This window comes from Microcaecilia unicolor, chromosome 4, assembly GCF_901765095.1.
Source record: "Microcaecilia unicolor chromosome 4, aMicUni1.1, whole genome shotgun sequence".
Lineage (NCBI taxonomy): Eukaryota > Metazoa > Chordata > Amphibia > Gymnophiona > Siphonopidae > Microcaecilia > Microcaecilia unicolor.
The window spans coordinates 120390395-120416946 of NC_044034.1; the positions used below are offsets into that span (position 1 = coordinate 120390395).

General features: G+C 45.1%; 1 protein-coding gene across 1 annotated transcript in view; it reads left to right on the forward strand.

Moving 5' to 3' along the window:
- Positions 1-26552, forward strand: part of MYCBP2 (MYC binding protein 2) — a 937772-nt gene that overhangs the window by 364982 nt on the left and 546238 nt on the right. The window contains 1 exon segment of the mRNA XM_030200587.1: positions 23262-23454. Within this exon segment, the coding sequence (XP_030056447.1) occupies positions 23262-23454 (193 nt within the window).

Sequence of the window (26552 nt, forward strand, 5' to 3'; positions counted from 1 at the left end):
ATACCTCCAAATTACCCACCGGGCGCTCATTCTTACATCCCCCAGCACAGGCAGGTACTTTCAGAGGAACTCTCTCCCCTTCTGAAGACCCAAGCAGTCTAATCCGTTCCACCAGAGGAAGAAGGGCTGGGATTCTATTCCAGGTATTTCCTTGTGCAGAAAAAGACAGGGGGGGATGCATCCCATCCTAGACCTAAGGGCCCTGAACAAATTTCTAGTCTGAGAAAAGTTCAGGATGATTTCCCTAGGCACCTTTTCTTCCCATGATTCAATAGAATGATTAGCTATGCTCTCTGGACTTAAAGGATGCTTACACACACATCTCTATACTTCAGGCTCACAGGAGGTATCTTCGATTTTGACTGGGATCACAGCACTTTCAGTACCGTGTACTGCCCTTTGGTCTGGCGTCTGCGCCCAGAGTGTTTACAAAGTGCCTAGCGGTAGACGCAGTGTTGCTACTCAGACTGGGAGTGCATGTGTTCCCTTATCTCGATGACTGGCAGGTAAAGAGTACCTCGGAGACAGGCGCTCTACAGTCCATGCAAATGACTATTCAGGTGCTAGAGCTACTGGGTTTTGTGGTCAATTATTCCAAGTCCCATCTCACCCCAGTTTAAAAGTTGGAATTCAGTGGAGCTCTGTTGAACACAAAGACAGCTCGAGCTTATCTTCCCGAGCCAAGGGCAGACAATCTCCTCTCTCTGGTGTCCATAGTTCTAGCATCTCAACAGATCACGGCTTGGCAGATGTTGAGACTTCTGGGGCACATGGCCTCCACAGTTCATGTAACCCCCATGGCATGTCTTCATATGAGATCGGCTCAAGGGACCCTAGCTTCCCAGTGGTATCAAGCTGCAGGGAATCTAGAGGATGTGATCCAGCTGTCCACCGACTTTTGGAATTCTCTTCAGTGGTGGACGATCTGATCCAATTTGCCCTTGACACGCCCATTCCAAATTCCTCAGCCACAAAAAGTGCTGACAACGGATGCATCCCTCCTAGGGTGGGGAGCTCATGTAGATGGGCTTCACACTCAAGGAGCCTGGTCCTTTCAAGGAAAAGGTCTTCAATTCAGTCTCCTGGAATTGCTAGCGATCTGGAATGCTCTAAAGGCTTTCAGAGATCGGCTATCCAACCACATCATTCTGATTCAGACAGACAATCAGTTTGCAATGTATTACACCAACAAGCAGGGGGGCATCGGATCTACCCCTCTGTGTCAGGAAGCCGTCCAGGTGAGGCTTTGGGCACGCCATCATGGCATGTTTCTCCAAGCCATTTATCTGGCAGGTGTAAACAGTCTGGCTGACAGACTGAGTAGGGTAATGCAACCTCACGAGTGGTCACTGAACATGGGTGTGGCCCGCAATATCTTCCGAGCGTGGGGTGCCCCCTCGGTGAATCATTTTGCCACTCAGATCAATCACAAGGTCCCTCAGTTCTGTTCCCGGCTTCAGGCCCATGACAGACTAGCGACAGATGCTTTTCTCCTGCATTGGGGATCAGGCCTTCTGTGTATGTATCCTCCCATACCTCTAATAGGGAAGACTTTGCTGAAACTCAAGCAAGACCGCGGAACCATGATTCTGATTGCACCCTTCTGGCTGTGTCAGATTTGGTTCCTTCTTCTGGAGTTGTCCTCCAAAGAACCGTGGAAATTGGAGTGTTTTCCAACCCTCATCACCCAGAACGAGGGGTCGCTTCTCCATCCCAACCTCCAGTCTCTGGCTCTCACAGCCTGGATGTTGAGAGCTTAGAAATTGCCTCCTTGGGTCTCTCAGAGGGTGTCTCCCGAGTCTTGCTTCCAGGAAAGATTCCACGAAGAGGTGTTACTCTTTCAAATAGAGGAGGTTTGCTGTCTGGTGTGACAGCAAGGCCCTAGATCCTCTTTCTTGTCCTACACAGACCCTGCTTGAATACCTTCTACACTTGTCAGAGTCTGGTCTCAAGACCAACTGCGTAAGAGTTGATCTTAGTGCGATTAGTGCTTATCATCGCCGTGTAGAGGGTAAGCCTATCTCTGGACAGCCTTTAGTTGTTCGCTTCATGAGAGGTTTGCTTTTATCAAAGCCCCCTATCAAACCTCCACCAGTGTCATGGGGTCTGAACGTCGTTCTCACCCAGCTGATGAAAGCTCCTTTTGAGCCTCTGAATTCTACCATCTGAAGTACTTGACCTGGAAGGTCATTTTCTTGGTGGCTCTGTTACTTCAGCTCGTAGGGTCAGTGAGCTTCAGGACTTAGTAGTGGATGCACGTTACTTCAGCTCGTAGGGTCAGTGAGCTTCAGGCCTTAGTAGTGGATGCACTTTATACCAAGTTTCATCACAACAGAGTAGTCCTCCGCACGCGCACCCTAAGTTCCTGCTGAAGGTGGTGTCGGAGTTCCATCTGAACCAATCAATTGTCTTGCCAATATTTTTCCCCGTTCTCATGCCCACCCTGGCGAAAGCAGTTTGCACACCTTGGACTGCAAGAGAGCATTGGCCTTTTACGTGGAGCGGACAACGCCCTTCAGACAGTCCGCCCAGTTGTTTGTTTCTTTCGATCCCAACAGGAGGGGAGTCACCATCGGAAAATGCACCATTTCCAATTGCCTAGCAGATTGCATTTCCTTAATTTGTGCCCAAGTTGGGCTGACTCTGGAGGGCCATGTCACGGGTCATAATGTTAGAGTCATGACGGCGTCAGTGGCTCACTTAAAGTCAGCCTCCATTGAAGAGATCTGCAAGGCTTCAACGTGGTCATCAGTCCACATAGTCACATCTCACTGCTGCCTTCAGCAGTATACCCGACGCGACAGTCGGTTTGGGCAGTCTGTGCTGCAGAATCTGTTCGGGGTTTAGAATCCAATTCCACCCCTAGACCCAATTTTGTTCTGTTCCAGACTGCACTGAGGGTCAGTTGACCAATGTTCATTGTTTTGAGTGAGCCTGCTTGTCAGAGAAGGGCGAAGATACTTACCTGTAGCAGGTATTCTCCAAGTACGACAGGCTGATTGTTCTCACAAACCCGCTCACCTCCCCTTTGGAGTTATTTGTTCATTTGTATGCTTTTTGATTTAACTGAAGGTACATGCTCGCGTGATGGGTGGGATGTCGTGAGCCAGAAGACTCTGGCAAAACTTTTTATATTTTTTACTTGAAAAAAATTGCCGTTTCCTGGGCTGACGTGGACATCGACCTACATGTGAGAACAATCAGCCTGCTGTCCTCGGAGAATACCTGCTACAGGTATGTATCTTTCACTTTATAATAGTCTCTACCATTTTACCCGGCACTGACGTCATGCTCACCGGTCTATAATTTCCCAGATCTCCTCTGGAACCTTGTTTAAAAATCCACTTTACTTTGTTCATCCTCCAATCTTCCAGAACCATGCTTGATTTTAAATATAAATTACCTATTACTAACAATAGTTCTGCAAGTTCATTTTTCAATTTTATCACTAGTCATTCGGTCCAGGCAATTGGCTGCTCTTCAGTTTGTCAAATTGCGCCATTATATCTTCCATGTTCATAGAGATTTCATTCAGTTTCTCTGACTCGTCTGCTTTGAATATCTTTTTCTGGCACCAGTATCTCTCCCAAATCTTCCTTGCTGATGACCGAAGCAAAGAATTAATTTAATCTCTCCACTATGACTTTGTTTTCCCTTGTTTACCCTTTTACCCCTATGGCGTCTAGTGGCCCAACTGATTTTTTGGCCAGCTTCTTGCTTTTAATATACCTAAAAAAAAATGTTTTACTATGTGTTTTTGCCTCCAATGCAATCTTTTTTTCAATGTTCCTTCTTTGCCTTCTTTATCAGTGCTTTGCATTTGATTTGCCATTCCTTATGTTTAGGGGCCCAGAAGAGGTGGCCCATTGGAGTAGAAGGCCTTCGTGCTCTCTCAAGTTGCTTCTACCTGTCCCCTCTGTCCTCGCCGTTAACCCTGAAGGCAGGCTGCTTTTGTCATTTACCCGAAGTCCCTCTCTCTCTCTCTCTCTGTAGTGTCCTGCCTCCTCTGACAGATCTTCCTGTTTCCGGGCAGCATGCTATAGAGTAAGACTTCAGTGAATGAGAGAAGCAGCCTTTCTTCAGCGTTAAAAAAGGGTGGAGGGGGTGGTAGAAGCAGTATGAGAGAGAGAGAATATCATGTAGGGGTGGCAAAGAGTGTGGGATGAGGTAAGCAGAGGTGTCAGAAGGAGGAAGAGAGAGACGAGAGATGCGGGTGGGGGTGGGGGGGTGAGTGGAGGGCAGATGCTGGATATAGGGAATGGAAAAAACAAAGAAGGGAGATGGTGCCCATGGAGTGGAAGGGAGAGGACAGGAGGGAAAGAGAAAGAAGAAATAGTGCCCATGTGGAAGAAAAGGAAGAGATGGTGCCCATGGAGGGGAGGAGAGGACATTGTGCCCGTGGAGATAAAAGGAATGGAAAAGAGATGGGATGAGATGGTGCTCATGAAGGGTAGGGGAGGCAGATGGGAGGACATAGTGCCTGTGGAGAGAAAGGGAAGGGAAGAGAGATGAGGAGATGATGCCGTTGGAAGGGAAGGGAGGAGATGGTGCCATTGGAGGTGGGAGAAAGAGAAGGGAGGAGATGTGCTCGAGGAGTGGATTGGAAGGGAGGATGTGGTGCCTGTGCAGAGAAGGGCAAGGGGAGTACATGATACCTGTGGAGGGAAGGGGAGAGAAGAGAAGAGAGAATGGTGTCCATGGAGAGGAGTGGAAGAGAAGAAGGGAAGAGATGGAAACTAGATAGTTGAACATGAAGAAGAAAAATGGAAGAAAGTTGAATGTGAAAGATGGATATACAGCAGGAAGTGAAGGAAGAGAAAAAAATGAAATGGTGAACAGAAGGGAGGCCCAGGAAACAAAGTACAGGGAAGCAGAATCAGATACATAGGAGCCAATTTTTCAAAATGATTGGGGGTGCTGAATGAACGCAACCCAATATTCTCCCACCACCTGTCACCCACAAAAAAGAAATAGTCTTAGACTACATTCACCTTTCTTTTGTTTTAGAATTTAAAATTTATTTTATTGCAACAGTCAGATAAAACAATAACAGAGCAATACCAAATCAAAAATGAATGGTGTGCAAAATGAGTCTACTGTCTAAGTAGTTGCAGGGTACAAGTGTAAAAACTTATCACAGCATTTCTTGTCAACTGTGGGAGACAGTGGGACTGCTGTGCTGAGAGATCCTAAGTTCAAAACAGGCCATTTCTCTCATATTAACAAACCATAGCTGCAGATAGTGGTGGTGAATCTTCTTCCACCCATTAGACAGAATCAAATTCTTGATAAGCAAAAGTGCATTATAAAGGAACTGACACTGCAAGGCCAAGATGCCCTGCTCCACCAAGTGCTCCTGAATACCCAAAAGTAAAGAGCCGTTTTCCCACTCGGGGAAGCACTGGACAACTCATGCCAACACCGACAGTCTTGCCAATCCTGAAACAATATGTTATCAAAATCTCAGATCCCTATTCAGACACTTGGCCTTGTAGTCACACATGCAGAACAGAGATAGCCCTCTTAAAATTCTTCAAAAACTAACCTGAAATCCTAAGAATCTAGACTCTGCAGGCAGCAGAATACAAAAAAAAGAATGAAACATTGCTATACACTGCAAAGTAAGACAGCAGATGTAAACTCTCAAATTGAACATTTTCCAAACACTAAAATGAAAATAAAATGATTTTTTTCTACCTTTGTTGTCTAGTGACTTTGTTTTTCTGCTTATGTTGGTTTTGATTATGTTAGGAGTCACGGTCCAAGAAAGGGATCTAGGTGTCGTCGATGATACGTTGAAACCTTCTGCTCAGTGTGCTGCTGCGGCTAAGAAAGCAAATAGAATGTTAGGTATTATTAGGAAAGGAATGGAAAACAAAAATGAGGATGTTATAATGCCTTTGTATCGCTCCATGGTGCGACCGCACCTAGAATATTGTGTTCAATTCTGGTCGCCGCATCTCAAAAAAGATATAGTGGAATTAGAAAAGGTGCAGAGAAGGGCGACGAAAATGATAAAGGGGATGGGACGACTTCCCTATGAGGAAAGGCTAAAGCGGCTAGGGCTCTTCAGCTTGGAGAAAAGGCGGCTGAGGGGAGATATGATAGAGGTCTATAAAATAATGAGTGGAGTTGAATGGGTAGATGTGAAGCGTCTGTTCACACTTTCCAAAAATACTAGGACTAGGGGGTATGCGATGAAGCTACAATGTAGTAAATTTAAAACGAATCAGAGAAAATTTTTCTTCACTCAACGTGTAATTAAACTCTGGAATTCGTTGCCAGAGAATGTGGTAAAGGCTGTTAGCTTAGTGGAGTTTAAAAAAGGTTTGGACGGCTTCCTAAAGGAAAAGTCCATAGACCGTTATTAAATGGACTAGGGGAAAATCCACTATTTCTGGGATAAGCAGTACAAAATGTTTTGTACATTTTTGGGATCTTGCTGGGTATTTGTGAACTGGATTGGCCACTGTTGGAAACATTTGACACTTTTGATGTAGCATCCAGGATTGTTGCTCAGGGTATAGTGATGCGCAGACTCTCATGGCTGCGTGTCTCTGACCTGGATCATTCTGTCCAGCAGCGAATGGTGGATGTTCCTTGCCGGGGAGGGGGGGGGGGCAACATTTTTGGTGAAAAAGTAGAGGATCTCGTTGATCAGATCAAGAAACATAATGACGCTATGGATTCTCTTTCCCGCCGGGCGTCTTCTGCTACTTCCTCCTCATCTAGGATGTTTTTTTGGGGGAAGAGGAGTGCTCCCTATTCATATCCTAGGCGTAGGTACACTCCTGCTCCTCGGCAGCCTGCCCAGGCTCAGCCTCGGCACGCTCATTCGCGTCAACAGCGTGCGTCTAAGGCCCCCCTGCTGCTCCCTAGCAAAATCAAGGGACAGGCTTTTGACTGGCTCCAGTTTAGCATAGCCTCAGTAAAAGTGTCCGTACTGGACGACTTGCCGGTCGGGGGGATGTTGATATTTTTTCACCTTAGGTGGCCTCTCATAACCTCCGACCGGTGGGTTCTTCAAATAGTCCGGTCAGGATACGCACTCAATCTGGAATCCATACCTCCAAATTACCCACCGGGCGCTCATTCTTACATCCCCCAGCACAGGCAGGTACTTTCAGAGGAACTCTCTCCCCTTCTGAAGACCCAAGCAGTCTAATCCGTTCCACCAGAGGAAGAAGGGCTGGGATTCTATTCCAGGTATTTCCTTGTGCAGAAAAAGACAGGGGGGGATGCATCCCATCCTAGACCTAAGGGCCCTGAACAAATTTCTAGTCTGAGAAAAGTTCAGGATGATTTCCCTAGGCACCTTTTCTTCCCATGATTCAATAGAATGATTAGCTATGCTCTCTGGACTTAAAGGATGCTTACACACACATCTCTATACTTCAGGCTCACAGGAGGTATCTTCGATTTTGACTGGGATCACAGCACTTTCAGTACCGTGTACTGCCCTTTGGTCTGGCGTCTGCGCCCAGAGTGTTTACAAAGTGCCTAGCGGTAGACGCAGTGTTGCTACTCAGACTGGGAGTGCATGTGTTCCCTTATCTCGATGACTGGCAGGTAAAGAGTACCTCGGAGACAGGCGCTCTACAGTCCATGCAAATGACTATTCAGGTGCTAGAGCTACTGGGTTTTGTGGTCAATTATTCCAAGTCCCATCTCACCCCAGTTTAAAAGTTGGAATTCAGTGGAGCTCTGTTGAACACAAAGACAGCTCGAGCTTATCTTCCCGAGCCAAGGGCAGACAATCTCCTCTCTCTGGTGTCCATAGTTCTAGCATCTCAACAGATCACGGCTTGGCAGATGTTGAGACTTCTGGGGCACATGGCCTCCACAGTTCATGTAACCCCCATGGCATGTCTTCATATGAGATCGGCTCAAGGGACCCTAGCTTCCCAGTGGTATCAAGCTGCAGGGAATCTAGAGGATGTGATCCAGCTGTCCACCGACTTTTGGAATTCTCTTCAGTGGTGGACGATCTGATCCAATTTGCCCTTGACACGCCCATTCCAAATTCCTCAGCCACAAAAAGTGCTGACAACGGATGCATCCCTCCTAGGGTGGGGAGCTCATGTAGATGGGCTTCACACTCAAGGAGCCTGGTCCTTTCAAGGAAAAGGTCTTCAATTCAGTCTCCTGGAATTGCTAGCGATCTGGAATGCTCTAAAGGCTTTCAGAGATCGGCTATCCAACCACATCATTCTGATTCAGACAGACAATCAGTTTGCAATGTATTACACCAACAAGCAGGGGGGCATCGGATCTACCCCTCTGTGTCAGGAAGCCGTCCAGGTGAGGCTTTGGGCACGCCATCATGGCATGTTTCTCCAAGCCATTTATCTGGCAGGTGTAAACAGTCTGGCTGACAGACTGAGTAGGGTAATGCAACCTCACGAGTGGTCACTGAACATGGGTGTGGCCCGCAATATCTTCCGAGCGTGGGGTGCCCCCTCGGTGAATCATTTTGCCACTCAGATCAATCACAAGGTCCCTCAGTTCTGTTCCCGGCTTCAGGCCCATGACAGACTAGCGACAGATGCTTTTCTCCTGCATTGGGGATCAGGCCTTCTGTGTATGTATCCTCCCATACCTCTAATAGGGAAGACTTTGCTGAAACTCAAGCAAGACCGCGGAACCATGATTCTGATTGCACCCTTCTGGCTGTGTCAGATTTGGTTCCTTCTTCTGGAGTTGTCCTCCAAAGAACCGTGGAAATTGGAGTGTTTTCCAACCCTCATCACCCAGAACGAGGGGTCGCTTCTCCATCCCAACCTCCAGTCTCTGGCTCTCACAGCCTGGATGTTGAGAGCTTAGAAATTGCCTCCTTGGGTCTCTCAGAGGGTGTCTCCCGAGTCTTGCTTCCAGGAAAGATTCCACGAAGAGGTGTTACTCTTTCAAATAGAGGAGGTTTGCTGTCTGGTGTGACAGCAAGGCCCTAGATCCTCTTTCTTGTCCTACACAGACCCTGCTTGAATACCTTCTACACTTGTCAGAGTCTGGTCTCAAGACCAACTGCGTAAGAGTTGATCTTAGTGCGATTAGTGCTTATCATCGCCGTGTAGAGGGTAAGCCTATCTCTGGACAGCCTTTAGTTGTTCGCTTCATGAGAGGTTTGCTTTTATCAAAGCCCCCTATCAAACCTCCACCAGTGTCATGGGGTCTGAACGTCGTTCTCACCCAGCTGATGAAAGCTCCTTTTGAGCCTCTGAATTCTACCATCTGAAGTACTTGACCTGGAAGGTCATTTTCTTGGTGGCTCTGTTACTTCAGCTCGTAGGGTCAGTGAGCTTCAGGACTTAGTAGTGGATGCACGTTACTTCAGCTCGTAGGGTCAGTGAGCTTCAGGCCTTAGTAGTGGATGCACTTTATACCAAGTTTCATCACAACAGAGTAGTCCTCCGCACGCGCACCCTAAGTTCCTGCTGAAGGTGGTGTCGGAGTTCCATCTGAACCAATCAATTGTCTTGCCAATATTTTTCCCCGTTCTCATGCCCACCCTGGCGAAAGCAGTTTGCACACCTTGGACTGCAAGAGAGCATTGGCCTTTTACGTGGAGCGGACAACGCCCTTCAGACAGTCCGCCCAGTTGTTTGTTTCTTTCGATCCCAACAGGAGGGGAGTCACCATCGGAAAATGCACCATTTCCAATTGCCTAGCAGATTGCATTTCCTTAATTTGTGCCCAAGTTGGGCTGACTCTGGAGGGCCATGTCACGGGTCATAATGTTAGAGTCATGACGGCGTCAGTGGCTCACTTAAAGTCAGCCTCCATTGAAGAGATCTGCAAGGCTTCAACGTGGTCATCAGTCCACATAGTCACATCTCACTGCTGCCTTCAGCAGTATACCCGACGCGACAGTCGGTTTGGGCAGTCTGTGCTGCAGAATCTGTTCGGGGTTTAGAATCCAATTCCACCCCTAGACCCAATTTTGTTCTGTTCCAGACTGCACTGAGGGTCAGTTGACCAATGTTCATTGTTTTGAGTGAGCCTGCTTGTCAGAGAAGGGCGAAGATACTTACCTGTAGCAGGTATTCTCCAAGTACGACAGGCTGATTGTTCTCACAAACCCGCTCACCTCCCCTTTGGAGTTATTTGTTCATTTGTATGCTTTTTGATTTAACTGAAGGTACATGCTCGCGTGATGGGTGGGATGTCGTGAGCCAGAAGACTCTGGCAAAACTTTTTATATTTTTTACTTGAAAAAAATTGCCGTTTCCTGGGCTGACGTGGACATCGACCTACATGTGAGAACAATCAGCCTGCTGTCCTCGGAGAATACCTGCTACAGGTATGTATCTTTCACTTTATAATAGTCTCTACCATTTTACCCGGCACTGACGTCATGCTCACCGGTCTATAATTTCCCAGATCTCCTCTGGAACCTTGTTTAAAAATCCACTTTACTTTGTTCATCCTCCAATCTTCCAGAACCATGCTTGATTTTAAATATAAATTACCTATTACTAACAATAGTTCTGCAAGTTCATTTTTCAATTTTATCACTAGTCATTCGGTCCAGGCAATTGGCTGCTCTTCAGTTTGTCAAATTGCGCCATTATATCTTCCATGTTCATAGAGATTTCATTCAGTTTCTCTGACTCGTCTGCTTTGAATATCTTTTTCTGGCACCAGTATCTCTCCCAAATCTTCCTTGCTGATGACCGAAGCAAAGAATTAATTTAATCTCTCCACTATGACTTTGTTTTCCCTTGTTTACCCTTTTACCCCTATGGCGTCTAGTGGCCCAACTGATTTTTTGGCCAGCTTCTTGCTTTTAATATACCTAAAAAAAAATGTTTTACTATGTGTTTTTGCCTCCAATGCAATCTTTTTTTCAATGTTCCTTCTTTGCCTTCTTTATCAGTGCTTTGCATTTGATTTGCCATTCCTTATGTTTAGGGGCCCAGAAGAGGTGGCCCATTGGAGTAGAAGGCCTTCGTGCTCTCTCAAGTTGCTTCTACCTGTCCCCTCTGTCCTCGCCGTTAACCCTGAAGGCAGGCTGCTTTTGTCATTTACCCGAAGTCCCTCTCTCTCTCTCTCTCTCTGTAGTGTCCTGCCTCCTCTGACAGATCTTCCTGTTTCCGGGCAGCATGCTATAGAGTAAGACTTCAGTGAATGAGAGAAGCAGCCTTTCTTCAGCGTTAAAAAAGGGTGGAGGGGGTGGTAGAAGCAGTATGAGAGAGAGAGAATATCATGTAGGGGTGGCAAAGAGTGTGGGATGAGGTAAGCAGAGGTGTCAGAAGGAGGAAGAGAGAGACGAGAGATGCGGGTGGGGGTGGGGGGGTGAGTGGAGGGCAGATGCTGGATATAGGGAATGGAAAAAACAAAGAAGGGAGATGGTGCCCATGGAGTGGAAGGGAGAGGACAGGAGGGAAAGAGAAAGAAGAAATAGTGCCCATGTGGAAGAAAAGGAAGAGATGGTGCCCATGGAGGGGAGGAGAGGACATTGTGCCCGTGGAGATAAAAGGAATGGAAAAGAGATGGGATGAGATGGTGCTCATGAAGGGTAGGGGAGGCAGATGGGAGGACATAGTGCCTGTGGAGAGAAAGGGAAGGGAAGAGAGATGAGGAGATGATGCCGTTGGAAGGGAAGGGAGGAGATGGTGCCATTGGAGGTGGGAGAAAGAGAAGGGAGGAGATGTGCTCGAGGAGTGGATTGGAAGGGAGGATGTGGTGCCTGTGCAGAGAAGGGCAAGGGGAGTACATGATACCTGTGGAGGGAAGGGGAGAGAAGAGAAGAGAGAATGGTGTCCATGGAGAGGAGTGGAAGAGATGGAAACTAGATAGTTGAACATGAAGAAGAAAAATGGAAGAAAGTTGAATGTGAAAGATGGATATACAGCAGGAAGTGAAGGAAGAGAAAAAAATGAAATGGTGAACAGAAGGGAGGCCCAGGAAACAAAGTACAGGGAAGCAGAATCAGATACATAGGAGCCAATTTTTCAAAATGATTGGGGGTGCTGAATGAACGCAACCCAATATTCTCCCACCACCTGTCACCCACAAAAAAGAAATAGTCTTAGACTACATTCACCTTTCTTTTGTTTTAGAATTTAAAATTTATTTTATTGCAACAGTCAGATAAAACAATAACAGAGCAATACCAAATCAAAAATGAATGGTGTGCAAAATGAGTCTACTGTCTAAGTAGTTGCAGGGTACAAGTGTAAAAACTTATCACAGCATTTCTTGTCAACTGTGGGAGACAGTGGGACTGCTGTGCTGAGAGATCCTAAGTTCAAAACAGGCCATTTCTCTCATATTAACAAACCATAGCTGCAGATAGTGGTGGTGAATCTTCTTCCACCCATTAGACAGAATCAAATTCTTGATAAGCAAAAGTGCATTATAAAGGAACTGACACTGCAAGGCCAAGATGCCCTGCTCCACCAAGTGCTCCTGAATACCCAAAAGTAAAGAGCCGTTTTCCCACTCGGGGAAGCACTGGACAACTCATGCCAACACCGACAGTCTTGCCAATCCTGAAACAATATGTTATCAAAATCTCAGATCCCTATTCAGACACTTGGCCTTGTAGTCACACATGCAGAACAGAGATAGCCCTCTTAAAATTCTTCAAAAACTAACCTGAAATCCTAAGAATCTAGACTCTGCAGGCAGCAGAATACAAAAAAAAGAATGAAACATTGCTATACACTGCAAAGTAAGACAGCAGATGTAAACTCTCAAATTGAACATTTTCCAAACACTAAAATGAAAATAAAATGATTTTTTTCTACCTTTGTTGTCTAGTGACTTTGTTTTTCTGCTTATGTTGGTTTTGATTATGTTAGGAGTCACGGTCCAAGAAGGGATCTAGGTGTCGTCGATGATACGTTGAAACCTTCTGCTCAGTGTGCTGCTGCGGCTAAGAAAGCAAATAGAATGTTAGGTATTATTAGGAAAGGAATGGAAAACAAAATGAGGATGTTATAATGCCTTTGTATCGCTCCATGGTGCGACCGCACCTAGAATATTGTGTTCAATTCTGGTCGCCGCATCTCAAAAAAGATATAGTGGAATTAGAAAAGGTGCAGAGAAGGGCGACGAAAATGATAAAGGGGATGGGACGACTTCCCTATGAGGAAAGGCTAAAGCGGCTAGGGCTCTTCAGCTTGGAGAAAAGGCGGCTGAGGGGAGATATGATAGAGGTCTATAAAATAATGAGTGGAGTTGAATGGGTAGATGTGAAGCGTCTGTTCACACTTTCCAAAAATACTAGGACTAGGGGGTATGCGATGAAGCTACAATGTAGTAAATTTAAAACGAATCAGAGAAAATTTTTCTTCACTCAACGTGTAATTAAACTCTGGAATTCGTTGCCAGAGAATGTGGTAAAGGCTGTTAGCTTAGTGGAGTTTAAAAAAGGTTTGGACGGCTTCCTAAAGGAAAAGTCCATAGACCGTTATTAAATGGACTAGGGGAAAATCCACTATTTCTGGGATAAGCAGTACAAAATGTTTTGTACATTTTTGGGATCTTGCTGGGTATTTGTGAACTGGATTGGCCACTGTTGGAAACAGGATGCTGGGCTTGATGGACCTTTGGTCTTTCCCAGTATGGCAATACTTATGTACTTATGTCCCAGTCTCTGATTCTGTTGCTCTTTATCTGTTTTCTTGACCCTTTTCCAGGGCTTCCTTTCCATTTATTTCTTTACTTTCCTCTTCTCTTCTTCATTTCTTCCCTGCTTCCATAGGTAAACGCTGGGTCCTCCGCGTGCTTGACTGGAGAAGGTATAGAGTGGATCCAGCTTTTGCCTATTTTCTCCATCCATGTGTAGTTTTTCTCCTCTTTTTCCCTTTCCTTGATCTCTGTAAGTATTCATCTCCTTCCTCTTTCTTCCCTCCCCTCCATCCATATGCATCTCCTTCCTCGCTCTTCTCTCCTCCATCCATGTCCAGCACTTTTCCTCTATCCCTCCATCCATGTCCAGCATTTCTCCCTTCTCTCCGCTCCTCCATCCATGTGCATCTCCTTCCTCTGTCTTCCTTTCCCTCCATCCATGCCCAGCATTTCTCCTCTCCCCTCCATCCATGTGCATCTCCTTCCTCTGTCTTCCCTTCCCTCCATCCATGTCCAGCATTTCTCCTCTCCCCTCCATCCATGTGCATCTCCTTCCTCTGTCTTCCCTCCCCTCCATCCATGTCCAGCATTTCTCCTCTTCCCTCCATCCATGTGCATCTGCTTCCTCTGTCTTCCCTCCCCTCCATCCATGTCCAGCATTTCTCCTCTCCCCTCCCCCGTGTGCATCTGCTTCCTCTGTCTTCCCTCCCCTCCATCCATGTCCAGCATTTCTCCTCTCCCCTCCACCGTGTGCATCTCCTTCCTGTCTTCCCTTCCCTCTATCCATGTCCAAAATTTCTCCTCTTCCTTCCATCCATGTGCATCTCCTTCCTGTCTTCCCTCCCCTCCATCCATGTGCCTCTCCTTTCTGTCTTCCCTCCCCTCCATCCATGTGCCTCTCCTTTCTGTCTTCCCTCCCCTCCATCCATGTGCCTCTCCTTTCTGTCTTCCCTCTCCTTCCTGTGTTCCCTCTCCTCCATCCGTATCCAGCATTTCTCCTCTGCCGTCCCCTCCCATCCATGTCCAGTGACTCACTCCAAACCCCACCTGCCCCCCCTTTTCAGCCCCCGATTTCCAGTTCCAATCCCAGCCCGACCTGCCCGCCCTATTCTCCCACAACAGCCCTCCTTTCCTTCCTGCCGCCCAGCGTTTAAAACTTATTTTACCTCAAGTCGCAGCGGCAGTGAAAGCAGCAGGCTCGCCTCCAGCCTTTCCTTCCTTCCTTCCCAGTGTCCCGCCCTCGCGGAAACAGGAAACTACATCAGAGGAGGGCGGGACACTGAGAGGGAAGGGAAGGCTGGAGGCGAGCCTGCTGCTTTCACTGCAGCCACAACTTGAGGTAAAATAATTTTTAAATGCTGGGCGGCAGGAAGGAAAGGAGGGCTGTTGTGTGAGAAGATGGCGGGCAGGTCTGGCTGGGGTTGGAACTGGAACTTCCGATGCGTTCTGGTTGGGTGCCAGTTCCCAAAATATTGGGGGTGCTCGAGCATCCACGGAGTTGGCGCCTATGACCAGAGAGAGACAGAGAACAAGATAATTAGGAAGATAAAATCACCAGACAGCAAAGGTGAAATAAATTATTTTTATTTGTAGCTTAGTTATTGAAATATGTCAGTTTTGAGAATTTACATCTGCTGTCTATATATTGCACTGTACAAGAGGAAATGTGAGGGGGCGCTTTATTAAATTGTGCGATTTAAACATTTTAATCGATATACAGCCCTTGTAGAACGGCGAGTTGTTTCTCGGGCGGAGAGAAATCCGCCATACAGGGGAGGCTACAGCAGCCCGATCCGTCGTGTCTGCCCTACATTCTTTTAATTTTGGCGCGGAAGGCCGCCATTTTGATCCCGCAGCTGTAGCTTCTCCATTGCGGAGTTAGCGCAGCCGGAACTTGGCTCTGTTTTGGGTGTTTCGTCGGGGCCGGTGCTTCCTCCGGTTTTCAGGGTCTATTTCGCCGGTTGTTCTTTCTGCGCCGTCCCGCTCTCCTATTGTTGAGGAGGTGTCAGGTGCGATTTCGGGGACCACCACAGTGCAAGTGGCACGAATGGCGGCCATTTTGATTCACCTTCCGTTTTGTTTTCTCAGTCGGGGACTTCTATGTTGTAGGAATGTTGCAAATCAATGTGCAGCTCGGCTTCAAACTGAACAGTTCCTAATCCTCTCCACACAGGTGTGAGGAAAACAGTACTCTGAAACCCACATCATATTAGCAGCCAAGTTTTGGATGACGGGGTTCCTTTCATATATACATATTAATCACGATTTTCTTGTTTTAAGATTTACATTTATAACTTGACTATTAACTCTGGTCTTATCTAGTATACAGTTTTATAGTTGTCCAGTGTCAGTGGGATTTTGTTTTGTTCTGTGTCCTTTTCATTTCCTGGTGGAAAGATCTGCATTCTCTCTAATAGTCAATTGTTTGGAACTGCACAAATCTTTGACATAATAATTTAATTCTTTTCAAGAATTTCTTTCAATGACTGTAGTATTATACAGTGTTTTTCAGAACTTTAGAAACTTTTTCTATAGGCATAGAGTAGATTGTTCAGACGCCATGGGGATATATAAGCTGTCTCATATTCTCTGAGAGACAGTCCTGTCTACCGAGCTCCCAATCACTCAACTGCCTTAGCAGGCATACTTTTTTCCATGTCTTCTCTACTTTTCCAACTGTCTTGAAGCTTTCTTCTAGAAGTTTCAGGACAGAGGACCACTCAGAGTATAAGGCATCCCTTCTTGTCTCAAGCTTTCTTGAATTCATATACAGTCTTGTCTCCACCGCCTTCACCAAGTGGCTGTGGCACAAATTCACCTTTTCCATTAAAAGTATTTTACAAGTCTGACCTTTTTTCATTCTATGCACCCTCACTCCAGAGCTTCCTTTCAATTGGAAGGGAACTCACTTACTTCCTGTGCATTTATGCCTTAGGTGCATAAGTGTTGCTATACTGTGAAAGACCAAAAGTCCATCAAGCCCAGCATTCATTTCTAATGGGCATAGGTGCATAAGTATTGCCATACCGGGTAGGACCAAAAGTCCATCAAACCCAGCATTCATATCTAATGAGTGTGGGTTTGGTACATCTCAGTGAGGGAGGAGGCATGACCATGGTACGAGGATTGGGGAGATCCAGGAAATTAAAGGCCAGTGAATCATACGTCCATTCTGAGCACTCAGTGAGGGAGGAGGCATGACCATGGTACGAGGATTGGGGAGATCCAGGAAATTAAAGGCCAGTGAATCATACGTCCATTCTGAGCAAATGGTTGAACCTACTCAAAAAAAAAAAAATTTCCTGTCCAGAGCGTGCTACCATAGCTGGTGGACGCCTATATTCAAAGTTTAACCAGTTATGAGACACCACAGAGATAGGGCTGGGGTATGGAGCCCTATTTAGGTAGTGTCCTTGGTCACCCTTCCTCTCTTCCCCAGAACCCAGAAAATGGCTACTTTTTGCTTAAGCATTAACCGGTCATTTTCAGCAGTACTCTCCCTTCCGTTCTATTTTACATCTAAAAGGATGTTCATCGTGCTCTCAGGGTCACAACTTTTTGTATGGAGACTCATCGGTCAGTCATAGTGACAGTTCGGCGAGGAGAGTATTTCACAACCTTGGATGTGTCAGAGGCTTATTTACATATTCCTATTCGGCACGTTCATTGCAGATTCTGGCGCTTTACGATTCTAGGTTGACATTCCCAGTTTCGTGCCCTGCTCTTCGGTCTCGCGGCAGCTATGCGCACTTTCTCCTAAGTTAGGGTCGTAGTAGCAGCACCGCTCATGAAACAAGGGGTCCTCGTTTCATGTTTACCTAGACGACTGGCTAATTGAAGAAAGTCTTTATCAGCAGAGTTCTCAGGTCACGCACTGGATGGTGCATTTCTTACAGTCTCTAGGTTGGGTGGTGACTGTAGTCAGGCCTCTCATTTGATCTCTCATCAGGTATCTCTAATTTTCTCTCATTGTTTAGTCAGGTTGGTGCAGAGTCTTTTGTCTCCTCTGCAAGCATCCCAGTTTATATTTTTCTTGGTGACCTTGGGCCTTCGGCCATTTCCTCGCTCTATTCTGCAGAGTACAATTTTACTTTCTAGTTTCCAAGAAGGAATTTTCCTTCATCCTATTGGGAATCTCAGGGTCATCAATTGCACTATTTAAGTATCATCTAGTTATCTCACGAACCTTAGTTCCGTCATAGGGATGCTTCATGCAGTACACTTTTTGGCAGAAGCTTGTTTGTATATGTTTATTTTCTGGGGGACCACAGCAATTCATTTACCTTCGGGTGAATTTTGTTCCCCTACTGACAAGCAAGGCGGGGAGAGCTATGTTGGTCTTTGCCATGGTAATGGGTTATGTCATTCGCCAAGGAGGAACTAAGAGTATAATTTTGAGTTTGTAGTCAGTGAGGCTCTTGTCATAGGTGGACGTTCGCTTAACTGCCTTTTCAGCCGCCCGTGTGGTGGCAGTTGAAATGTTACAAGTCATTTTTTCTTAGTTGTCTCACCCTGCATTCAAGTGAATGGACATTCATCTTTTCAGCCTTACTACCTCACTGCGACACTTCAGGGCTATCTCTTTTTTACCTTCAGGATCAAACATTTCTTGCTTCTTCTGTCCAGCAACAGTCTTGACGGAGACAGGGATAGATGTCATCGATTAGCAGGGGTCTTTCAACCTTCTATATGCGTTTCTTCCGTCAACTCACTAGGCGTTGTCTTATATTTGAAAAAAAAAAATTCCATCTTTCATCCATACCAGGCTTTATTTGGTCATATGGTTTGGTTCTTTTGTGGGTTTTCATTACTTAAGAGTGCATTTTACGCTTCAGTAGTTCTTTCTATGCGGCAGTTGCGTTGTTGAGCCTTGTCTCTCTTCTTTGTTCTTGGTTCATTTTTTGTTGGTTTTCATAAAGGATTACTCTCTTTTTTTTCTTCTCCTGCAGATTGCAGCTTTTTTCTGTTTCTGAGGTCCGATACGGCCTCGTCTGTTTGGAAGTTCTCGTTTACTTTAAGGATCTTAGTCTCCTTCGGCCGACAGGCCGAAATCCTCTTCAAATCACAATCTTAATCTTTCAGCTCTCGTAGGTCCTCTTTTTGGGCTGTTTTCTTCTGGTGTCCATTAAGGTTTTCCTCTTAAAGCACTGTTTTCTAGTAGCCATTGTTTTTTTTCTTTAAGGTCTTTCTCTTAAACCACTGTTTTCTAGTAGCCATAGCTTTTTCTATAAAGTTTTCCTCTTCAAGCAGTGTTTCCTAGTAGCCATTGCAGCAAGTAGGTCTATGTGTGGAGTACTTCTACAGTTGGTTACTTCTTTTCGGCCTGCTGTAGTTTCGCGTTTTCACCTTTCCCAATATGTTTTTTCTTATTCGTTTTGTCCTTCTAGCCAGTAGGCGTAAGGGTTTGGTTGTTTCTAAGCCACTATATCTCGACTGATTAAGGAAATGAGAACTTCTATTTCTCTTCTCACTGAGAGGGCAGTTCCACAGAGTATTACAATATATTCCACAACTTCAGAAGCGGGCTATATTCTTAATACAGCGATTTTTGGTGCTCTCGGTGCATATTGGTAAGGTGGCAACCTGGTCTTAGCTTCATTCTTAGTTGTCGCCAGGAGGCGGCCTATGCAGCATGAATATTTCTATGTAGTTTTCATAGGGTCCCTCCCTTCAGATTACTGCTTTGGTACTTCCCATCAGTCCAATCCTGGTCCGGTCTGGAGGGACGCTAAGGAAGGAGAAATTAGATCTTACCTGCTAATTTGCTTTCCTTTAGTCCCTCCGGACCGGACCAGGCCCCTCCCATGTTCTCTCAGCTATTTAGATTCTTTTATTAAGTAGGAAGTGTATTCATTCCTTTACGATTCGTGGAACGATTAAAAAAAAACCAGATGCTTAGATGCTACTATATATATAAAACTTTACGTGGTCTATACCACTTCTCTGGTGGTTGCTGGTGAGCTCAGTTGCTGGAATATATGTATATATATATATATATATATATATATACAGTGGGGGAAATAAGTATTTGATCCCTTGCTGATTTTGTAAGTTTGCCCACTGACAAAGACATGAGCAGCCCATAATTGAAGGGTAGGTTATTGGTAACAGTGAGAGATAGCACATCACAAATTAAATCCGGAAAATCACATTGTGGAAAGTGTATGAATTTATTTGCATTCTGCAGAGGGAAATAAGTATTTGATCCCTCTGGCAAACAAGACCTAATACTTGGTGGCAAAACCCTTGTTGGCAAGCACAGTGGTCAGACGTCTTCTGTAGTTGATGATGAGGTTTGCACACATGTCAGGAGGAATTTTGGTCCACTCCTCTTTGCAGATCATCTCTAAATCATTAAGAGTTCTGGGCTGTCGCTTGGCAACTCGCAGCTTCAGCTCCCTCCATAAGTTTTCAATGGGATTAAGGTCTGGTGACTGGCTAGGCCACTCCATGACCCTAATGTGCTTCTTCCTGAGCCACTCCTTTGTTGCCTTGGCTGTATGTTTTGGGTTATTGTCGTGCTGGAAGACCCAGCCACGACCCATTTTTAAGGCCCTGGCGGAGGGAAGGAGGTTGTCACTCAGAATTGTACGGTACATGGCCCCATCCATTCTCCCATTGATGCGGTGAAGTAGTCCTGTGCCCTTAGCAGAGAAACACCCCCAAAACATAACATTTCCACCTCCATGCTTGACAGTGGGGACGGTGTTCTTTGGGTCATAGGCAGCATTTCTCTTCCTCCAAACACGGCGAGTTGAGTTCATGCCAAAGAGCTCAATTTTTGTCTCATCTGACCACAGCACCTTCTCCCAATCACTCTCGGCATCATCCAGGTGTTCACTGGCAAACTTCAGACGGGCCGTCACATGTGCCTTCCGGAGCAGGGGGACCTTGCGGGCACTGCAGGATTGCAATCCGTTATGTTGTAATGTGTTACCAATGGTTTTCGTGGTGACAGTGGTCCCAGCTGCCTTGAGATCATTGACAAGTTCCCCCCTTGTAGTTGTAGGCTGATTTCTAACCTTCCTCATGATCAAGGATACCCCACGAGGTGAGATTTTGCGTGGAGCCCCAGATCTTTGTCGATTGACAGTCATTTTGTACTTCTTCCATTTTCTTACTATGGCACCAACAGTTGTCTCCTTCTCGCCCAGCGTCTTACTGATGGTTTTGTAGCCCATTCCAGCCTTGTGCAGGTGTATGATCTTGTCCCTGACATCCTTAGACAGCTCCTTGCTCTTGGCCATTTTGTAGAGGTTAGAGTCTGACTGATTCACTGAGTCTGTGGACAGGTGTCTTTCATACAGGTGACCATTGCCGACAGCTGTCTGTCATGTAGGTAACGAGTTGATTTGGAGCATCTACCTGGTCTGTAGGGGCCAGATCTCTTACTGGTTGGTGGGGGATCAAATACTTATTTCCCTCTGCAGAATGCAAATAAATTCTTATACTTTCCACAATGTGATTTTCCGGATTTAATTTGTGATGTGCTATCTCTCACTGTTACCAATAACCTACCCTTCAATTATGGGCTGCTCATGTCTTTGTCAGTGGGCAAACTTACAAAATCAGCAAGGGATCAAATACTTATTTCCCCCACTGTATATAAAACCTTAAATATGCCATACCACTTTTCTGGTGAGAGTTGCTGGTGAGCTCAGTTGATGGAATATATATAAAACCTTAAGTGAGTCATACCACTTCTCTGGTGAGAGTTGCTGGTGAGCTTTAATACAAATAGGCCATACCACTTCTCTGGTGAGAGTTGCTGGTGAGCTCTAGCAGGTAAGATCTAATTTCTCCTTTGTGTCTAGCATTCATTTCTATATTACTCAATCCTCATTTACTTTGTTACTACTACTTAATGTTTAGTATCCCACATCACTTTTTGTACTGTTAATTACAATTAATTGTTAGCCACACTGAACCTGATTTATTGAGATAATGTGGGGTATAAATGAAATAAATATTATACATTGTACCATAAGGTATGAATGAGTAATTATTACCACCATCACTTGTCCTATTTTTGTTGATGTGAAATATGCATGTCTGAAGTCTGGGTCTTGCCCCCTCCAAAAAAAACAAACAAGCCTGTTTTCCCCCTTTGATTCTAAAACAGACTCTGCCATCCCTGTGCTTTCCTTTTTCATTTCCCAGGTAGCCTTTCTTGTGACTGCCCTTAGAGTTGGAGGGGTGACTCCCTTAACAGATTGGTAAAGTGGTACTGTACTATCAAGCTTCCCTTCCTTAGCCTGAGGATATCATTTTTTCTGTTCTGTGTACCCAGGTTCAACTGCCCTCACTGGATGAGGGTTCTAAATTTGGGTCTTCGATGCCACTGAGCAACCGAAGTCACAGGAGCAGTCTAGGTGTTATTGCTTTTAGTTGGAAAACTAATTTGCATTAAAGCAAATTTGTAAGCATGATTTTAAGAATCAGTCTGTCAGACGAATAGTTTTCAGTTGGCAAAAAGCTAATGATACAACTTTTGACATCCAGAATCATACTATTATATGGAGGGGGGTAGTAAGGGACATGTATATAATATTACTATTTCTGGAATTCTACGCAACAGCTGAGCGCAGAATTCCACATTTTTGCACAGAATCTGCTCTCCGACCGGCCTGTCCAGCTCACGATAAAGCCTTGCTTGGTTCCCCGCTCCCCCGAGCCTTGGTGCTGCCCCCCACCCAAGCCTACCTGAGTATTCCCTTGTGGTCTTGAGGCCTCGGGGTCAGGGAAGAACCCCACTCTTTCCTGCCTGCTGCTTTGGGCTGGGAAATGGCCATCAAGACTTCAAGCGGTAATCTCATGAGACTGCCACAGGAAGTCCCGGCAGCCATTTGGAAAAAGTGGTGGCACCGGCCTGCAGCAGCAGACAGGAGAGAGTGGGGTTCTTTCCTGCCCCAAAGAGGTACTCCCATACAGCTTTTCCTGCTCCTGACTCATGGGTGAGTGCAGGGGTGGCTGAAAAAAAGTATGGGTGCCAGGGAAGAGGGAGGGAGCTGTAAATAAAAAAAAAAAAAAATAAAAAAAAGGATGCTATATGTGGGGAGGAGGGGGCTGTAAAAATGTGGATGCTGTGGGGCGGAGCAGACTGTTAAAAAAGAAAGGTGGATGCTGTGGGGTAAAGGGTGTTGTAAAAAAATGGATGCTATTTGTGTGGGTGGGTAGAGGGAGGGAGGCTGGCTATTTAAAAAAATGGAGGATGCTATGTGGGGGGGGGGGGGGAGGAAAGGGGGCTGTAAAGGTGGATGCTATGTGTGGGTGTAGGGAGGGGCTGGCAAAAATATGGATGGTATCTGTATAGGGAGGAGGCTGTAATATTAGTTAAATTATGACTAACAAACTTCCAGAATTTGCAAATTTGGTGCGCAGAATTTTGAAATTTTTTTTTTGTGCATAATTCCGGCAGGAATAACAATGTAAGAGTGAGTGAACAGCATATCAGGTGTTTCTGTATGAAAATTTCCAGGAGTCTATGTAAATTCTACTTGAACCTCTTAAACTTTTCTGGTTAAATTATTGGCTGCATTTAATCTAAACTTTGTAACTCAAGCCTATTTTCCGGATAATGTGGGGTATAAATGTCATAATAATATGCAATTTTTTCCTCTCTCTCTCTCTCTCCCCCCCCCCCCCCCCCCCCCCCGGGATGCATATTTCTTATAACCTGGATTTAGGAGTGTTTTGAGTCCTTGCTGAGCATTCTCCATTGGAGCTGGACTACCTTAGTACTGGGTGTAGAGGAGCTACGAGGACTAAAGGGATTCCAGTATACAGCTACTTTGCTTGATTTAGAAAGATTGCGCTTCGTGGGCACTTGTTGTCTGAGGTTGCTGCGTGTCTACACATGTGAGATATACCCTATGTCAGGTACTTTGATTCTCTTTTGTTATGACACACTGGGTGGTTTTAGTAGAGATATCTTAACAGTTTATATGTCCATTGCAATGTGGTAACCTTGCATTTCAGTATACAAACATTTCCAGGGGGCTGCTGTTTGAGTGCTGTTAGTGAATTCCACTGCACCTAGAAGTAAAGAGCAAATAATTGAAAAAAATACAGATTTCTGGGGTGGAAAACTAAAGTTCTAATTTAAAAATAGCCAGTGGTATGTTAAAAGGTTGACACAAACTCTCATGGTATTTAGTGTCCTAGTATGAATGCTTTTTAATGAAGCACATGCTTTTTTTTCCCCCCAATTAGTTTAGTTTATTAAAAACTTGATGATATACCGCACTTCAGTGAAAATCAGAACGGTACACAATAAAATAAAATGGGGGAAGGAACTACATATTAATGGCTTTTGACAGTTTCTACTGAAAGGATTCTGCCTCTGTATTTTCTCTTTACCTTAGTCTAACGGTTAGTGCAGCAACCTAAGAACCAGGGGAACCAGGTTCAATTCCCACTGTAGCTCCTTGTGACTCTGGACAAGTCACTTAACCCTTCATTGCCCCAGGTACAAAATAAATATCTGTATATAATATGTAAAGCACTGTGTAACCACAGAAAGGTGGTATATCAAATCCCATCCCCTTTCTCTTTCCCTTTCTTTTCAAATCTTTTAATATTGTGCTTATGTTATAGAGTCAAGGGAAATATTTTAGGTTCTTGCATGCTCCAGTCCATGATTTAATTCCCTACTTATATTTTGCTCTCTACCCAGATGGGAGAACTTGGCAGATCATATAATTATTTAAAACATTCATCTTGCTGATGCCATGTCCTCAGCAGGTTACCACAAACATATCTTTACATGCACCATAAGCCATTTATCAATAAAACAGTCTCCAAATTTATTCCTTAAACACTTCCTGGAAAAAGAAATGTATTATCACATTTCCTTGTACTCCATATATACACAAAGTGATAATTTTGTTTTTGATCTCTCCCATTGCAGCTGCTCTTTCTTTTCTGCTGCATGACCAGAGTTATGCTTTTTTTTTTTTTTTTTTAAATGGCCATTGGCATTCAACAGATTGTGTCAACAGTTCTTGAACGTGATCTTCCTATTACTCTGAGTAAATTACTGTATATACTTGTCTAGAAGTCAAACATCCTGCTCACCCCAATACCAAAAGACACCAAGAAAAAACAAATGATATTACCCAGTAGCATCTATCCCATTAGTAATCAAACTCATGGAAGGACTGGTGACCAAACAATTCAATGACTACATAAACAATTTCACTATACTACATGAGTCACAATCAGGATTTCGACCCCTACACAGCACCGAAACAGTACTACTCACTCTCCTAACCAAATTCAAGCAGGAAATAGCAATAGGCAAGAGCATTCTCCTCCTCCTCCAATTTGACCTATCAAGTGCATTCGACATGGTTAACCATAACATACTGCTAAGACTCCTAGAATACTTTGGAATCAGTGGTGGCACTCTGAATTGGATTAAGGGCTTTCTAACCACTAGAACATATCAAGTGAAATCAAAAACAAACACATCGTCACTGTGGAAACCAGGCTGCGGAGTACCGCAAGGATCACCACTATCGATCCTTTTCAACCTCATGAGGACTCCACTAGCCAAGACCCTATCTACCCAAGGCCTCAACCCATTTATCTACGCTGATGACGTTACATTATACATCCCATACAAACATGATCTGGCGGAAATCACCAACGAAATCAAACTAAGCTTAAACATCATGGGCAAATGCATTCCAACTAAAACTCAATCCAGAAAAAACACACTGTTGCATCATCTCATCCCAATACAGTACATACAAACCCACAAACATTAACACCCCAGGATACATCCTCCTTGTCTCAGACAGCCTGAAAATTCTCGGCGTAACAATCGACCGTAACTTATCACTAGAGACCCAAGCGAAATCCACCATAAAAAAATGTTTTTCTTAATGTGGAAACTCAAACGCGTAAAACCATTCTTCCCGAGGGAAATATTTCGTAACCTGGTACAGCCCATGGTATTAAGCCACGCAGATTATTGTAATGGAATCTATGCGGGATGCAAGGATCAAATCATAAAGAAACTTCGGACCGCCCAAAACACAGCAGCCAGGCTTATATTTGGAAAAACACGTTTTGACAGCGTGAAACCACTCAGAGAAAAATTGCACTGGCTACCAATCAAAGAACGCATCACCTTCAAAATCTGCACGCCAGTTCATAAAATTATTTACGGCGAGGCACCGGGATACTTGACAGATCTCATCGACCTGCCAACCAGAAACATCACAAAATCTGCACGATCATATCTAAACCTCCACTACCCAAGCAGCAAAGGACTCAAATACCAATCCACCTTTCCTTGTCATCAAGCAGATGAAGCCATTATGTATGGGTTGTGTCCATCAACCAGCAGGGGGAGATAGAGAGCACTCAACTTTTCACAGTGCCTCATAGCCAGCTAGCTCCACTGCCTCTTCAGTATTCTCTATCTCCCCAAGCAGGGTGGCTGCAGCTTCTTCGAGCTCCATCAAAAATCTGCCTGGGGGTGGCTCCTGGCTTGCCAGTTGTTAGCCGGGGTGTTAGAGGCTATAGCAGCTTCACTTTGAAGGCACACAGGTCAGCCTTTTCCCTGCCTTACCCATGCTCCCATGGATGTGGACATATTAGCTTGCTTTTCTCTGTCCTTTCCCACTTATCTGAGCCTCTGGAGTGATTTTATTTACCTCTTTTGCCTCTACTTTCCTCACAGCGTTAAAAAAAAAAAAAAAAAAAAAAAGTCGCGTCGCGCTTTAGCGCAGCGATCTTGGAAAAGAGGTTTTTTTTCTTGAGATTCTTCTGCAGGACCGGAGCTGTGATACTCGGTCTAGTGAGGTAAGAGTGTTTTCTGACTCCTTGGGGGTGGGCCCGCGATCGGGACGTTTTTGGCGTGAACCGCCATTTTTTGAATTTTACCGCCGTTTTCGGCGATGGCTGCGGAGACTGTAAAGCGCTGTTCTAAATGTGGCAAGCACAGATCAGCAGCGGGGCTCTGTAAT